Source organism: Erigeron canadensis, chromosome 4, assembly GCF_010389155.1.
Source record: "Erigeron canadensis isolate Cc75 chromosome 4, C_canadensis_v1, whole genome shotgun sequence".
NCBI lineage: Eukaryota > Viridiplantae > Streptophyta > Magnoliopsida > Asterales > Asteraceae > Erigeron > Erigeron canadensis.
The window spans coordinates 29273571-29290337 of record NC_057764.1 but is presented as its reverse complement, the minus strand read 5'-3'; the positions used below and the strand labels follow the sequence as shown (position 1 = coordinate 29290337).

The 16767-nt window shown below is 31.2% G+C and overlaps 3 protein-coding genes and 1 non-coding gene across 5 annotated transcripts; 3 read left to right on the top strand and 1 right to left on the bottom strand.

Moving 5' to 3' along the window:
* On the top strand, positions 1–4186 carry LOC122598480 (WPP domain-interacting tail-anchored protein 2-like). Of its 2 annotated transcripts, none has more exons than XM_043771072.1 (5): positions 1–200; positions 1136–1686; positions 2117–3228; positions 3583–3759; positions 3859–4186. In XM_043771072.1, the coding sequence occupies exons 2-5, from the start codon at positions 1164–1166 to the stop codon at positions 4114–4116; spliced, it is 2070 nt and encodes a 689-aa protein (XP_043627007.1). In that variant the 5' UTR covers positions 1–200; positions 1136–1163; the 3' UTR covers positions 4117–4186. The 2 variants fall into 2 exon arrangements, with proteins under 2 accessions (XP_043627007.1, XP_043627008.1); XM_043771073.1 differs by having other exon boundaries at positions 3583–3763; positions 3859–3948.
* Positions 4187–7349: 3163 nt separating this feature from the next.
* Positions 7350–7428, top strand: LOC122598723. The gene has a single exon (XR_006323712.1). It is a non-coding gene; the product is annotated as a small nucleolar RNA R160 (small nucleolar RNA).
* A 2518-nt stretch (positions 7429–9946) lies between these two features.
* LOC122597337 (BAG family molecular chaperone regulator 5, mitochondrial-like) lies at positions 9947–10694 on the bottom strand. Its single transcript, XM_043769940.1, has 2 exons — positions 10338–10694; positions 9947–10027 (listed from the first exon to the last, which is right to left on the bottom strand). The coding sequence occupies exons 1-2, from the start codon at positions 10692–10694 to the stop codon at positions 9947–9949; spliced, it is 438 nt and encodes a 145-aa protein (XP_043625875.1).
* Positions 10695–16120: 5426 nt separating this feature from the next.
* Positions 16121–16767, top strand: LOC122597336 (Werner Syndrome-like exonuclease). The gene has a single exon (XM_043769939.1). It carries the CDS (start codon positions 16121–16123, stop codon positions 16745–16747), a length of 627 nt encoding a protein of 208 aa, XP_043625874.1. The 3' UTR covers positions 16748–16767.

Below are 16767 nucleotides of genomic sequence, written 5' to 3'. Positions count from 1 at the left end.
CATTTTCCATGGTCTTAAATATTTCACAAGGCGCACGTTAGTACTTATCATTTCAGCAAAATTTCCAAGATTATTATATGGCGGAGATCCCTTTTGATGAAACAGCAAACCCATGTTGAGTTAGATTGATAAAGACCCATAAAGTCGCAAACTTGGCTTGAAATTCGACCCGACCCGGCTGAAATTCTTGAGTTTTGCAGGTGGGTGTTCTGTTTTTATGCTATTTGTTTTTCCGTTCAAGATTTTATATGACTTTTAAGATTTACTGCTTAGTATTTATAAAATTTGTCTGGGTTTGTTTATTAAGCTTGAAAGTTTTGTGCTTTTTGTCAATTTAATGTATAAGAATCGAAAATTGTAGTTGGTTGAAATTTGCCCTGTTTTTACCTTGGTGTCTTTCTTTTCTTGCTTTTTGTTTATTGCCTTTTATATCCTTAGTTTTGGTGTGATTTTGGTTTATTTAATAATGATGAATTATGAGGTTGTAATTACTTGAATTTGGTGGGAAACAGTTGAAATTCTTAAAAATTAGAATCCCTTTCTATCTTTGGAAAATTAGGTGACATATTATTTGCATGATGTTCCTGATGTCCTAGCATTAGTCTCTTTTATTGTGATAATTTAAACTTGTTTTCTCAAATTGAAAATAGACAAGAACAAATTGGTAGATTTAGAAAAGTTATAATTTTATGTTTTTACGTTTGAAGTAATTAACCCATCTTGGGAGTTTAGGCTTATACACCCTCATTTCAAGACAAGAATATAGCTTTTTCACTTTTGTTTTGAATCATAAGATTCTTGAACTTCACTGTTTATTTAATAGTTTGTGGTATGTTTATAAAGTTGTTCTTAGCTGGGGTGTGTGTAAGAGTCAGCGATGCCGGTTATTAACGTTTTATATTCTTGAACTTGTATAAAGTTTGAAGCTAGAAAGCCAAACAATAGCTGTATTTTGGTTTGAACTCAAAAGCCAAATAATATCTGTTTATCTATGAATTAAAAGTAGTACGAGTACTACCATTCATTCGTAATCGATAATGCCAACTAAACTCTTTGATCAAATGCCTCAAAGTGTGTTTCATGTTGTTTTGTATTGCTTTTTTATTTGGTTCTCTTTTCTTTTTTTTTTCTGCAGGATTGGCACCAAAAAAAGATAAACAAGAATGGACTCCATTTTAACATATAGTAGTAATGTCATTAACCCTGAGTTAGTGTGTTTTCATGAGGGTACCACCTCTGATGCCAAGGATATGGGAGAAATAGGAACCTCTATGGAGATTTTGACTAAAGTTGATCTAGAATTAGCATATGCATCAGAGAAGTTACTCAATTTGGAAAGTCTTTTATTGTACATATTATCATGGGAAAACGACTTTGAAGCAATGGCTGCTGATGATGTCTCAGTAGAATTCATTGAGAAGTCTTTGAAAATCGATCTTTTATTTAGTTTCTTGGATTCTGAGGTCAAAGAACTTGACGGGTCAATGGATTCCATTCGAGTTGACCTTGTTGATGCTCATCAAAGATCGTCTTCTTGTAAACATCTAGGAGAATTGTTCTCCATTGTTGAAAAGAAATTGCACGATTCTGAAGATTCTTTGAAGCAATCACAAGAATATGTTCTTGAGATGAAGATGAAGTTGGCCAAACTTCAAATGACATCATTAGCTTTCAATAACAATGAATGTAAGTCAAAGTCATTATCTTTATATTCCAATATTTCTAAACGAGACTGTTTCTTATTGTATGCAATAAAAAGTCACGAACTTCAATTTGATGTGTGTTTTGTGTAACTAACTTTGGTATCACTCACGAAATCATCACACCTTCAAAAGTTCTGATGTAAGGTCAATCCGATAGCTAGTTAATATAATAATGTTGAGAGTAACCTGTCCATGACTTTTGAACATGTTGATTTATATTCTGACATGGCGCTAATTTAGTGCTTAACACCTATATGAAGACTTCTCAAAAAGTCAGAGCCTTTTTGTTCATGCGGTTACACAACTTAAAAATGGGCCTGAAGTTGCTGATATGTGTATATATTGGAAAGAATTAGATGACTTTGATTTGTTTTGTGATGGTTTTTGTTTTTGTCTTTCAATGAAACATAAAGGTTTCTCAGGAGATTTTCGAGTTTTGGACGTTGAAGTAAAGCCAAGACTACAAACAATAGATAAAGTACATGTTCTTAGAATGCTGGAGAAATCTTTGTCAAGAGAGCTTGATCTGGAGAAGAAACTAACAGAATCGAAACAAGATGAAGAAGATTTGAAACTAAAGTTACGGTTAACAGAACAAGTAGCATTCATTATGGAAGAAGCAGCTGAGGTTGTTTGGGGTCGGTTTTTGGAGGCAGAAAATGCTGCCGTTGTTCTAATGGGAGTTTCAAGAGATTTGGTAGCTGGACATCAACTCGTCCAATTCAATCTCAATGGTATTAATCAAAGAGAAGATGGATTTAGATTGAAGCTCGAAAACTGCATCAAACTGTTGAATGCAAAAGACGCTTCGATAGAAAAACTTAATAGCAGAATCACACAGCTTGTTGCAGATAATCTTGAAGTGTCAAGTTTGAGGGAAAAAGTCAAAGTTTTAGAAGAAAAGGTCAATGAGTCCGAATCTAACCTAAGAAAGGCAAATGCATCAAACGACTCGATTGAAGAGCGTGTAATGGAAATGGAAAGCATGATAGAATCGTTAAAAGAAGATGTTTACTCGGCAGAAAACAGGGCTGAAACCGCAGAAGGGAAAGTAGCTGAATTAACTGATTCGAACATTGAGTTAAGTGAGGAATTGGGATTTCTTAAAGGAAGCCATGAAACCAGTTCTAAGAAGATGAGTTTACTTGAAAAGCAATCGAGAGAATTGGAGCTCCAGTTGCAGAATGCAAAAGTATCCTCCGAAGCTGGTCAAGAACAGCAAAACATGCTTTATTCTGCAATTTGGGACATGGAGACTTTGATTGATGAATTGAAGCAAAAGGTTTCAACAGCTGAAGGTAGGGCCGAGAATGCTGAAGAACAGTGTTTGTTGTTGACTGATACTACCTCGGAATTGACCAAAGAGGTTGAATTTTTGAAAGCTGAAGTTGAATCACTTGAAACATCTTTGATTCGTGCTAATCTTGATAAAATGGCTAGTGCAAAAGATATCAGCATTAAAACTAAGCTTATTATGGATACAGTCAATCAACTTGCCACAGAGCGCGAACGGATAGCAAAGCAGGTACATGTTGAATAGTTGACCCATCTGCTTATACCGTAATAGGTTGACGTCGCCCAAAAGTGTACTTTCAAGGCACAAAATCTCTTAAAATCATTTTATTTAAATTGTATATTCTTATTGAAATGAATCAAATAATATAATTCTTTGTAACCATATTTGACCAATTATTTATATAATACGGAGTAATAAAATTTTGAAGAGTTAAAAGAAAGTATAATTCTGGACAAATCTGGCTGACCCATTATGTTCTGAAAGTTATTACTAGTTTTGAGCTGACCCTGTTTGACCCATTAACCAACTCGGTACATCCTGTCGAATTTGCTACCTCTTACAAAAACTGTAAATGATATGCAGTTGCATTCTCAAACAGAGGAGAAACGGATTTTGATGGACGCACTGCAAAAAATCAATAAGGATGTATTCACAACTATGTATAAAAAAGATATAATTCATGATACAACTTCAATATTTCCGAATCATGGACTAAAGAAAGCCACATCGAGCGAAAAGTTACAACAAAACTTAATAAAGGCAGGTACACTTTGATATATCTTTTTGTGAATTTAACTTCTATCAGGTTCTGTTCTGTATCTTATGGTTCTATTTTGTGTCTTCAACATACTTAAACAGGTTGAAGAGATACAAGTTTTGGATGATACTTCTATACATGACCCTGAACCAGAGTCATCCATTACTGATTCTAACCCGAGTCTGGATGAAGTAGAACTGGAAGAACCTCAACCTAGAACTAAAAGAAGGCTAGTGCTTAGAGCAATCTGTGTGTTACTGGTTTCGGTGTTGACAGCATTCTTCATGGACTGGAAACAGGTGGTTTTAATGTTTTGGTTAGGAACATTTATTTTGTCTGTAACATGTTGTTTTGTGTGACATTTATTTGATTTGTGTATATGTTAGATTTCTTTGTTGATTGTGTATATATTGTACATTTACTTTATTAGATGAATCTAATCTTTACTTTGACAGATGAAAACTTGAACTCGGCTTGTGAGTTGTTTCCGAGGCTTGACATTGACTTTCTTATTAAATATTTTATATTTACTTAGAATTAAATTACTACTGTTATATTAGTTTTAGTTATTATTATGTAAAAAAATATTAAAGTTTGACCTATATTTTATTTATAAAGAAGTATATAATAATTGGAATAAATTAATACATAACTAATAACTTACTCTGGGTTCTTGAGTTGAATATAGGGAAGAAAAGAAAGTAAGTGAATGTAGATTATAAAAGTTTGAGTTCTCAAGTTTATTTATGGAATGGAAAAGAATTGATTGTAAAAGATTTGGAGAAGTCATCCCTATACAATATACCCAGCTTTTCTTCCGCCCAAAATTGGGGCGATTGCAAAGGAAATCATCTCTATATACTGTGTAATTACTAATGTATCATTTATCCTTTTATATAATACACTAACTATTTATCTTTTTCCCTCCTCTAACTCAGTCTTCACTTTCTTCTTTTGGCGCCAAACAAGAAATCTCTTCTTTGTCCAGCAAATACAACCATTTAACTTTATGTATAAAACATCTTTATCATCTGTAGTTTTTTCTTGATTTGATGTTACTTTTTAGGATTTTTTCTTATTAGAAGCATATTTATATATGTATTATATATTTTTTGCTTTTTTTAACAATGTTGTTTGAGTTTAAACGTGTGGCATTTTAAATATTTATAACCATGTTTAGAACCTAGGAACATCATCTTGAATAAAGCATAATAGTTTCGGCTGCCTTTTTCTTATATATATATCGTGTCACACCCAAGTGCTCACTCTATGTCACAGAGGCACTTGAAACGAGTGCTGGCTCTGTTTGTTTTGAGAACGAGTTTTGGCATTGCCTTGTTTTGTTACTATCAAATTAGAGTTATAATCTTAAAGGGGTATAAATGTTAAATTGTCATTTTTCATTTCTTTTCTCCTCAACTTGAGAACACAAAAAGGTTATATCTTCACTACTTTTCTTTTCATTTCCATAAAATTCAAGAACATAAAATATATAATATCTTTCATCAATTATCCTTTCTTTTGTCTTCATTTCATTTCTCATCTTTTCCTTTCTTTTGAAAAAAAACTCGAGAACAAAGTGTTATACTCCATATGCTTCAAAATAATGTCTATTTTTCCATTTTAGTTTAAGCTTGATTGACTCGACAGTCTACTTCAATTTGGTGTTTGAAATTCAAGCTTGTTTATTGAAGGAACTCTAGATTAAGAGTTATAGCTCATTTAGATTCGATGCAATTCGAGCTTCTGACTAGTCGAGTTTTTTGTAGAGCTCATGAGTTGCTTGGCTCATTAATATTTATACACTACTAATAATTTGTAACGTTGAATATAAATTGTAGTGTATAATATTTATATGATTAACTAATGTTTTCTCGTTTGTATTCATCCACTAATGAACATGACTAAACAAACAAACATAACCACAATTCTAGCCAGTAGTTGTATAGCACAATAAGTAATGGGTTGGATAATCCTTTTCACAATTTGTAAAAGATTTTATGTTCAAAGTCCAAACATCTACATTATGGATAAATCACTAATCAGTCAACTGTGGACTAGTTTGGGCTTTTGCCACATAAGATACAAGTTTTACCAATAAATAACGTTTCATTGTACGACTCTTTATTTATTGGTAAACCATTTGTTAAGTTATTAACCATTCGTTCATTCTCGTTTTATCATCATTTTCTATCATTCATCCAATGTTTTTAAAGACCAGTATCTTTGTGGAAAATTTTTCTAGTATTACCGAAAAATCGATAGGTACAACTATTTTTAATTATTTTAATCTTTTTATAAAAATCATACAAACTTTTTACAATTTAACGAAAATAGTTAAAATAAAATCATAATTTGCTAAAAAATAGGACCAAATGAATATTTCAAAATACCAGTAATATCGGTCGTTATGTACCTTATACAAAACATTGAATTTAACAAGAAACTATTATAATACGAAGTAAAGAAAGTTATATACTTCGTACCATAGTTGTCGACCCGTAACTTTTGAATCGACTCAAAAACATGATTTTTTTACTCTTGACTCGGAACGTGACTCGACTCGTAAGAGTCGAGACATTTTTAATTATTACATAATATAACATAATTACATATATGACGTCTTTAGAAGCAAAATATATTTTCGTTATTTTAATAAATTTACCAAAATATTACATATTCTATAGTTTTGAGACATAAACCAACAATTTATCTCCAAATCCATAATAAAATTGTCAAAATTCAAAACTACTTAAATAACTCACAAAATAGAGAAAAGTGAGTATGAGGATGTTATGCACCCAACTTGGGTGAAAAGCCTCTCACATACCAATATTTTAATATTTTGAATAAATGTTTGCCCCCCCTCCCATGATTTTTATGGTTTAAAAAAAAGTACGTGGGAGATTTTTTACCCAACTTAGATGCTTAACAACTTAATATTCTCTTCCCCCATAAAATAATGTAGCAATATATATAATATATAACTATAGAATCAAACTACAATAATTATAAGTTTGTGATTCATGACTCGGTCCAAGTTTACACATCGACTCTTATGAGATTGGACAAAAACGAGTCACCTAATGAGTCGACTCGTCGACTCGTGACTTGTAAGAGTTTAAATACTATGCTCCGTACTTCAAAAAATATTATGTATGAAACGACGTCGTAACGCTTCTAAAACCCTAAAAGTAAAGCCTATTTATAAATCCACAAACTCAACTACTCTTACAATCCACTTCACGCGCAGCCGCACACCTTTCTTCTTCTTCAACACAAACTCAGATTCAGAAACATTTTGTATGCCTTGTTATTAATATATTAAAAGTGTAAATAATAATGGCACAACATAGCCCCTTGCAACTTAAAGATTTATAGTTGTAAGGAAACAAACGAGATCAAAGGGTATTATTTTAGTGCTATATTAAATCTCGTTTTTGGCGAATCAATAACATCTTTTGTTTCTGATTAATCTTAGCTCATGTTATGTTTTTAGGTTATGTTTTGCCAAAAACACATTTAATCCATTTTTTATTGTTATTATACACTATTTGTGATAATTGATAGATATAGGAATTGAGTGTGTAGCTGCAAAATGATGAGAAACTTTACTCTGAATTTCAAATGTTGAATTTCATTTTATATACCTTCAAAGTTCTCTGATTGCTTACTATTGATTAGCTTTTTCAAAATATACAGTGTTGGGCACCTATTTTCATAATCTGGTGATAATATTACTGATCAGATTATACGAGCATGGTGCAAAATGGATTTATATATGTTTTTTTTCATGGTTATATTGTTGGTTTGACTGGTCAATGTCAAATTGATAAATGAAGAAAATTATAGACTTTTGAATATAAATATATTTACCTTTTTATGTATACTTTCTTATAATTATAATGGGTAGTGGTTTACTATTCAAGTTTCTTCGAAAAATTTTGAAGGCAGAAGTTTTTGAAGGCTTTTTATTTTGTCAACTAAAAAAAACATATTGAAAAGCTATTTACTCATTCAAAGTTTTTTTTCAAGTTTTTTTATGTGCAAAAAGCTTTTTTTAAAGTAAAATGCTACATGTGCATTAACATTCATTTTACACGTGTTAAACAACTCTTTAAATTAAAAGTTTTGTCATGAAATATGATGTTAACATCATATATGTTATTTTTTATTTTTCAAATTTTTTTTTCTTAAAAGATTTTTCAATAAACCCCAATGAAAGTGAACTAAATATGACAAAAAAAATGTATAAAATTATTTTTAAATTGAGTTTATCTTCTTTTTTTAAAAATGTATGAATACAATTTTTTCGGAAAGTCTTGTCTTGACTAATTTCACACTTGAGAGTTTACTGCTCAATATTTAATAGTAGGAAGAAAAACCCTTTAATAATCTTTCTAAAGGTACAAAAGATATCAAGAGTATACCTCGTCTTTTAATTTACTCTTCAAATTAAAGCCGAAGAATTTTCTTACCATTAACTTAATAATTCAATGGTAAATTATTGAATATATAACCATTCTATAATTATTAAAAGGTCTGTTTATAACAAATGAAAAAGGGTTAAGTACTTTTTTTCATCCGCGTGGCTTATCAAATATGCATTTTTCATCTATCCGTTAACTTTAAATCATCGGTTTTCATTTGGTCCTTACTTCCGTTAAGTGCCCCACGTGCATGTTAAGTGAAGAGTATTTTCGTCCATCAGATTTTTGGTCTCTCTTATAAACAAATGCCCACCTCTATTTACCCCATTTTGTCCACTTGTTTTCCCCAAACTCCATCGACTCTATGGTGAAATCAAAGGTTGATTTGATTTGATTAATTTGGGGAGAGCACAAGGACGAAATGAGATAAAATAGATATGGGTGAGTGTTTATAAGAGAAACGAAAAGTTTGGTGGACGAAAACACCCCTCACATGACACGCACGTGGGGCACTTAACGGAATCAGGGACCAAATGAAAACCACATGGATGATTTTGGTCAAAAAGTTAACGGAGGGATGAAAAATGCACATTTAAGAAACCACAGATATGAAAAAAGTACTTAACCCAATGAAAAAACTATTTTAAGATTAAAATTTATCGCATCACATGCATTTTTTTAGTAATTAATATTTATCCTCTCTCTATCACATACAATACATGTATCTGTATATATAAGTATCTATCTTTCTATATACTGTTTTTTCCTTTTCTTTCCTGAAAGCACACACATAAGTCGATTAGTGGGGGTAATGGGTTTTATGCTAATTTACGGTAAAATTTATATGGGTTAGTGATTCAAGTATTGAACGATGTACGGCGGTGTAATATACATGTTGGTAATATGGTGGTAATGGGTTTTAGATTTGTTCCGCTACATATACACCACGAGAAAATTGAGTGAGGTCTAAGATCACTGGGTGACCTAGCCAACTAATAATAATGGACAAAATCTTCAATACATAGACTTGAATTGAACAACAAAACTGAGATTTCGTTCGCTTCGTCCTATGCATAGTATAGTAAGATGCCAAAATACAAACCTCTTTACCAAGCTAAACTTTGGAACATAAATAAAACGGAGTACTATAATAGTACAGTCAAACCTCTATATTAATATTCGAAAAAACCAATAAATAACTCATAAAAAATCAATTTGGCAAAATTTTACAAACCGTTACATGGTTGTCATAAGTACTGTTTACATTGTAAACACAGATTACTTATTAATTTATTTCACATTTATTTCTTTTTGGGTTTTCAACCAATATATATATATACATCCTTTTGGATTTTCAACCAATATATATATATATAACAACATTTTCATTGCTACATTCGCAACTATTATGTAGTATGTACTACTATTTCACACTTTTTTTTTTCTTTGGTGTTTTCCACTAATATTTTGAAAACTTTCATTTTTTCCTTTCAATTTGACTTTTAGTTTACGTTAATATAAACTTATGGAATCGTTAGAATTCAACGCAATTATCCAAAAATAATACAACTAACGGAAAGCCTCGCAACCCGAAAACCTAAAGGCTATATATCTATCACCTTAGACATGATTTTTTTAAATAGAACGATGTCGAAAATGTAGCAACCATATAAGAAATTAAAGTTGAGCGAATTACTCGATAATTAAGACCGAATTATATTCATACTGCAACTGAAGTTATCATAATCATCTTAATTTATCACTCTCTATCATTAAATTTGCTCATTAATTCTTGAGAAGAAGCCTCGGTATCTGTTTCGTTGTTGTTAGTCCTCCTGACCTGATCATCATCATCGATACTATTTACAAAAGCAGCTTTTCTCCAACTCTTCCACTCTTCGACTCAAGGAATCAATCACACGTGCTTGCATTTCGTGCCTTTCCGACATCTGCTTGATCATTAGTTTCATCATTTTCTCATTATTATCACATATCATCTTCTCCAATATCTCCTTATTGCTTTCATTATTATTATTATTATTTGAACTAGAATCATCATCATTATCATCATTAGGCTGTTCACTAATTGAATCTAGCTTTTCTTGCAACGCAATTGCTTTTTTTGTAACAAATTTTCGGTAATTTCTAACCCCAAAATCAACACCGCGAACAGAATCTAATTTAAAAAGAAGAGACATAATGGTTTCATTTAACCTTAATCTCTCCTTGTCATCTTTACGAATCGAATTTATAAATTCCGTGTTGTTAATCCTTTGTTCAAGTTTGACAACCGCGTTTTTGACTGAAGATATTTTATTGACGCTTTTTCTCACAAGAAAGCCTCTGAATACTTTCTGAATTTTAAGCGCTGCTAAACCTTTTGAAAATATCTGTTTACGGACCGGAACAGAATTGACTACCTTCGGCCACGTCACTCTTCGTCTCGATGACGTCGACTGTTGTGGTTTGGAGTAGTGTTTGTTTTTGTTGATTGCACCCTTTTTCATTTTCTTTGCTTATTTTGCTGCTTGTCATATCATAATATCATAATATATATATGTAATTTTTGTAAGTCATTGGATATGTATTGATATTTAATTATTTATATATAGAATAGAATAGAATTGATAAAAGGATAAGCTTGAGTATATATATAATAGAAAGAAAAGAAAAGGGTAAAGTGTACGTGTAAATTCTAGACAGTCACTTTTTGATGTTTTAGCGGTGGCTTATAAATACCATGATGACAAGTGTGGAGAAAACTTTCGAGGATGTTCGGAAGAATAATTGACCGGGCCGGTCTAGACATGGGCTGAATGGACCGAAATGGGCCCTTAATAAATTAAGTTTGAGAGCTGGACTAAATTAGTTAGATGCTAAAGTCTAAGAATTAAAGTGTTAACAAAAATTGCATCTACAGTACTTGTCTATTTGATGTAAAATTTCACCATAACAATATAGACATAAATACGTACATATACATAAGTCTTGTATTTTGAAAACTATTTACAAATATTATGTTTTTTTTCAATGGTTTTTGTGTGTCTTGTTTAAATGGAAATAATGTAATACGTGAGTAAGTGTTTTTGGCTGGCCGGAATATTTTATGTCATGGGATAAGTAAATTAGGAAGAGGTGAAGTGAAGTGACGTGTGAGTCAGAAATATTTGAGAAAGAGGTCATATATAGTTGGAATAAAGCATTAGATGGGTACCATAATATGGGGAAGTGGTAACTTCTAAACTTTAACCACTAGATAGATTTGTAGAGTAAATGGAAGTGTCGTCTCAGCTACATTGTAGTAATTGTTCATGTTCTCTACACATTATTCACGCATCCATTAATTGTTTTGTATCAAAGAGAATAGAATTGAAGACATAGATCGAAACGCAATTCCAAAAAATGTTGGGCATAGCATATGGTGTGACAACAATCATTAAAAACAATATATCACCTTCTATTTTACATTGAATAAGATCAAGCAAAATATTTTGAAGAGAAACATGGCCTTGATACGAAATTTCAAAAATTAAGAGATTACATGAATTGATCAATTTCTTGTCAGCCTCATATTGTAATTATAAGAAATTATTTTATTTTTTTTTTAAAAAAAGGTTATTGGATGGGAACCTTTTGTTTTCATGTATCATTTACTACCCATTAATCATTTAGTCAGGCTAATGTCCATGTAATTCACAACCACTTAATAATCTCCGGATCATCTTAAGTTTGTCTTTGGCAAGACTCGAACTCATGACCTTTCTTGAAAGCGACACCTGGTGGCTACTAGGCTAATTTGGAGGCAATATATTTTGTACGTGCACACAATCTCAATCAAGATATATTGTTTTAATTAGATAAAGGACATTAAACAAACACTCATGCTCTTTTTTTTTTTTTGTTATATATGAATAGCATTCTATAAGAAAGGGACGAGTGATCAATAACGATATACTATACGTTGACGGTTGTTCATAATTTATTTCAATTGCAGCAAGTAAATAATTAACATAATGATCAAACAACATAGATAAGAATTAATCAATTCTGTTTTGGGCCACAGGGATGGCAAACGCAGGCACCATCTTCGCAATAAGACTCATCACGACGACACCAGTATTTTTTGCATCTTTCATCATTTCTGCACTGTGATGATAACATGGATCTTCGGTTGCTAAATTGCACGCTTAATGGTGATGTTCCGAGACTTCCATCCTCACAAACGCATCTGCCGATCCTACTATCACAATGATAATATTTTGTTTGACAAAATGTCTTGCAATAATTATCAGGGTGGTGTGACCTGCCTGATGATGTTTCCATTGACCATGCTACAAAAAGAAAAATAAACAATATTATTCAAATGTGATAATTAAAAATTTTGGTTAATTAGCCATTGTCATGTACAAGTATTTTCCTTTATAATTGCAAGATATTAAAAAAAAGAAAAAGAAAAAGAACAAAAAAAGTTTAGGTTCAGTTGGGTGTGCCTGGGGCAATTAGGAAGATGGTTAATAATGCGCTCTTGTATGTAAGGTATTCCATGTGAATTTTGTTTTTGTTCACGTTCAGTAATGGTGCGATTTCAATTTATATTGTATACGAGTCTATTACAAGCAAGTTGTTTTTTTCCCGGCATATGACATCAAGTAAACCTCATTGTATAATGGTGAAGTCTTGTACTATACGTAACATTGACAACGAGATATTGATCATATGTCGTTTCAAGTATCCAGAGAGAAAAACACAAACTTGTCAAATTGTTAAGGATGAAACTCAAAATCTTGTATAAAAACAAAAGTATTTTTGAGTTTTGACCAACTAGGTTGACCATCACTGACTATTTATAAGCAAGTTAACACATAAAAATAATGTAAAAAAAGGGAAATGATTAATCCTTCTAATATAATAGCCTAAATATCCTCCTAACTTTTATATGATGACATGTGAAAAAATCAGGAGGTGAGATATTAGAAAAACAGAATTAATGATATCCATATGTCACCATCTAAAGCTATTAGGAGAACTTTTAGGCTAATTTGCTAAAGTAATAAATCATTTCCTGAAAAAAAATTTATATAATTTCGTTAGATATTTAGATAGAACTAAATGATTTTATTATTATTGTAACCGAATTTATATACTTATTTAGTAGACCACTGTATAAAATGATTACACATTTCTAAAAAAGATCCACACAAAACAATTACATTACATTAAATTTACACTGATTCTGCTAAGAAATCAATCGATCTTTGACTCTAATCCTATATCATAAATGTCCTATAAACTTAATCTCTTGAGTAATCTTCTAAAATTTGACTTCGTTATAATTTTGTAACTTGTAAGCATGTGTAGCAAAGTCTATATGCATAAAAGCACTCACAATGCGTTAGTATCGACCGGACTTGTATTCACTATCAATATGAGTCAAACCATTATGTGTGACTATTGAATTCTATTGGAATCAGTTGCGGTAGAGAATTGAATACCGTTTTCTCTCGTCCCACAGACAATTATTAATTTTATTAAATAGAAATCAAGTATTATTAATGAGTATTGGGTTAGTGGTGAAAGGTACTAGCATTGGTTAGTACTCGAATAGGCATTAAGTACTATTTCCCTTGTATTATATATATATATGGTCACCATAGCTAAGAGAAAAAAATATTTTAAACTTTTGATCTTGGCCATTGAAAATCATAAGTTTTTAAATCTTGACCTTTGAAATTCAAAGTCAACTTTCTAAAATCTAAAAGTCAAAAGATAATAAACATGGTAACTATTTAATTGCATATTAATAATACTAATGCTAATTATTCTTAGAAGTTTTGAATTTGTGTACCAAAAAAAAAACACGACAATGATCAGTAACAACATACTCATCAATCACAATTTCATAATTAATTACATTATACTTAACAATTTATATGACATTTGAGTTTATATCATTAAAAAAAACATAACACTTCTCATTTCAAAGTATCCCCATAAATATTTATAATAACATAAAAATATGGGGTTTTGCTAAATACAGCCCTTAGGGCTGTGTTTAAGGTGCATAAATTGTTTGTACATTTACCATGAAAATCAGGAGGCGGACTTTTAATATGGAAGGTACAAGTTTTTTTATGCACGTTAAATACAGCCCTTAGGGGCTGTATTTAGCATTTCCCTAAAAAAAAATATTAATACTTACTATTTATTTTTTACCTTTCAAAATAAACTAAAAAAGTAAACCTCAACATAAAAATAAAAGTCATTTATAGATTAATATTAGAAAGTTAATGAATATACAACTCTTTTAGGTTTATATGTTGAATAATTTTATTTATTTATTTTTTTAATCACAATATTAATTTAGTACCAGTAAATGTATTTAACTAACATAACTATGTTGTAAACTGTAATTACTTAAACGTATGGTATTTACAATTGAAATTTTGTTTTTATAAAAAGTGACCGGTATTTAAGGTATTTAATGTACTTTTATTAAATTTAGAACCATAATAATATTAAAAAAAACATGCCTTTTAATTTTAATATCATTTGGAACTTCAAGATAACCTTATTTCTCTATTAATTGGTAATTCCAACTGAAATGAAATACGGGGAAAAGTAAGGATGTTCAATTAACAAACAATAGCTTACTTCAATTTAGAGTTGGTCAATTCTACAACATGAAATGTGAAACCAAAATCAATATCGAAAATCAAGAATCAAAATTGGAAATTATAGATATTACAGATACAATGTATAAATACGGTGCGAAAATATAAACAAGAATCGTATCTCCACAATGCGTAACATGGTTAATAATTTATCAAAAGATTTAAATTTTTAGTTAAATCAAATTTAAAAATGATGCTTATAAATTTTATGTATGAAATCGGGTGAGGGTGACGATGGTCTACTTCACCAAAGATCGACTTTAAAATTTCCAATGCACGGATAAATAACTTTATATAGAACAAAAGCTAAAATAAATATGTTTATAATTATTTACATAATTATAACAGGTTTAGGTTAACTGATTTGGATTAACGGGTTGAAAATAACCAACCTGAACCTGACTTGATATCAAAATCGACTTGAAAATCTCAACCTGCTGTCAAATCGAACCCGACCACCAACACAAAAAAATCGGGTTTGCAATGGGTTAGTGGGTTAATTTCATATCACATGGATTGGTGGGTTGACATGTTAAATGGGTTAGTGAGTTGACCTCAAGTAATATAGATTGGTGGGTTGACGGATTGAATTGAAATCAAAATGAGTTGTGGGTTTTGGATCAAGTAAGTTGATGGATTGACCTATTAAAAAACATTATATAAATTAAATTATATTTAGGTTAACGAATTGACTTATTAAACCAAATGGTCAACCCAACTCTGGCCCACAAAAAGTCAAGTTGGCGGGTTACTAGGTCGAGATTCACAACCCATTCTGAGTCGGTTTCAAATCAAATTTCGGGTAAAGTCGAGTATTGACAATCTTAATATATATCAAACCGACTCTATATATCTTATATCAAAAGTTGTGCAAATTTATGACTTTATTTAACATTATACTCGATTTCATAATAAATTTTATTTCTGAATAAAATGCTTATAAATTTACTTGGTAACCCGGTCACCGACCGGGTATTGATCTAGTTAATTAATAGAAGTAGTGCTAAATTAAATATCAAGTCGACGAAAAATAAATTCGAAAAATGGGAAGTGCAACGGGCTCTCCAAGTTACAACCAAAAGGTTCATCTACCAAAATGATTAATGGGAAGTGCAAAGGGGCTTTCCTAGTTACAATAAGAATAATTAATACGAGCACTACTAATTAAGCAGTATAAATCTATCATATGGTTAGCTAATGGATTCTACCATCAATCAATTTTCTGTATACCTCTCCCCTTGCAAAGTAACAAATTTTATCTCATGGCTTTTCAATTTAGTAGCATAACCTTCGACTCGACATCCTCCAAGTACCGTGTTAACTACGACAACAAAACAATCGAGACAACGGTCACCAAAAAAGCCACCGTCGTTTCTCAATGGGTGAGAGAAGTCATGTTGGCTCAGGCTAATGAGCCCAAAGTTGTGGTGGGCTTGGACGTCGAATGGCGGCCCAATACAGTATCTTATTTGACTAATAAATCAGCTACTCTTCAACTATGCATTGGCACCAAGTGTCTAATCCTTCAACTATTTTACATGGATGAAATCCCACATTCTCTAAAAAATTTTCTTTTGAACCCAAGGTTTACTTTTGTGGGTGTTGAAGTTGAAAAAGATATAGAAAAGCTTAAGAATGAGTATGGATTGGATTGTGCTAAAAATGCTGACATTCGAGCCGCGACAATAAGGAAATGGCCTTCTATGTACTATAGGAAACCAGGGTTGAAACATCTTGCAAGAGATGTAGTGAATCTTCATATGGAGAAGCCATTGAATGTGTGTAGGAGCAATTGGGATGCACAAGTGCTTACCGAAGATCAAGTGCACTATGCGTGTATCGATGCGTATGCTTCGTATAAGATCGCTCACAAGCTTTTTCTTGAATGATTTTAAGCTTCGATCTTGTT

Excerpts from the sequence above, each read along its gene's own strand:
- LOC122598480 (XM_043771072.1), top strand. The coding sequence starts at position 1,164 with ATGGACTCCATTTTAACATATAGTAGTAATGTCATTAACCCTGAGTTA. Across the intron at positions 3,229-3,582 it reads GCGAACGGATAGCAAAGCAG|TTGCATTCTCAAACAGAGGA; the intron begins GTACATGTTGAA and ends AATGATATGCAG. Across the intron at positions 3,760-3,858 it reads TACAACAAAACTTAATAAAG|GTTGAAGAGATACAAGTTTT; the intron begins GCAGGTACACTT and ends ATACTTAAACAG.
- LOC122597337 (XM_043769940.1), bottom strand. The coding sequence starts at position 10,694 with ATGAAAAAGGGTGCAATCAACAAAAACAAACACTACTCCAAACCACAA. Across the intron at positions 10,028-10,337 it reads TTCGCGGTGTTGATTTTGGG|GTCAGGAGGACTAACAACAA; the intron begins GTTAGAAATTAC and ends GATGATGATCAG.
- LOC122597336 (XM_043769939.1), top strand. The coding sequence starts at position 16,121 with ATGGCTTTTCAATTTAGTAGCATAACCTTCGACTCGACATCCTCCAAG.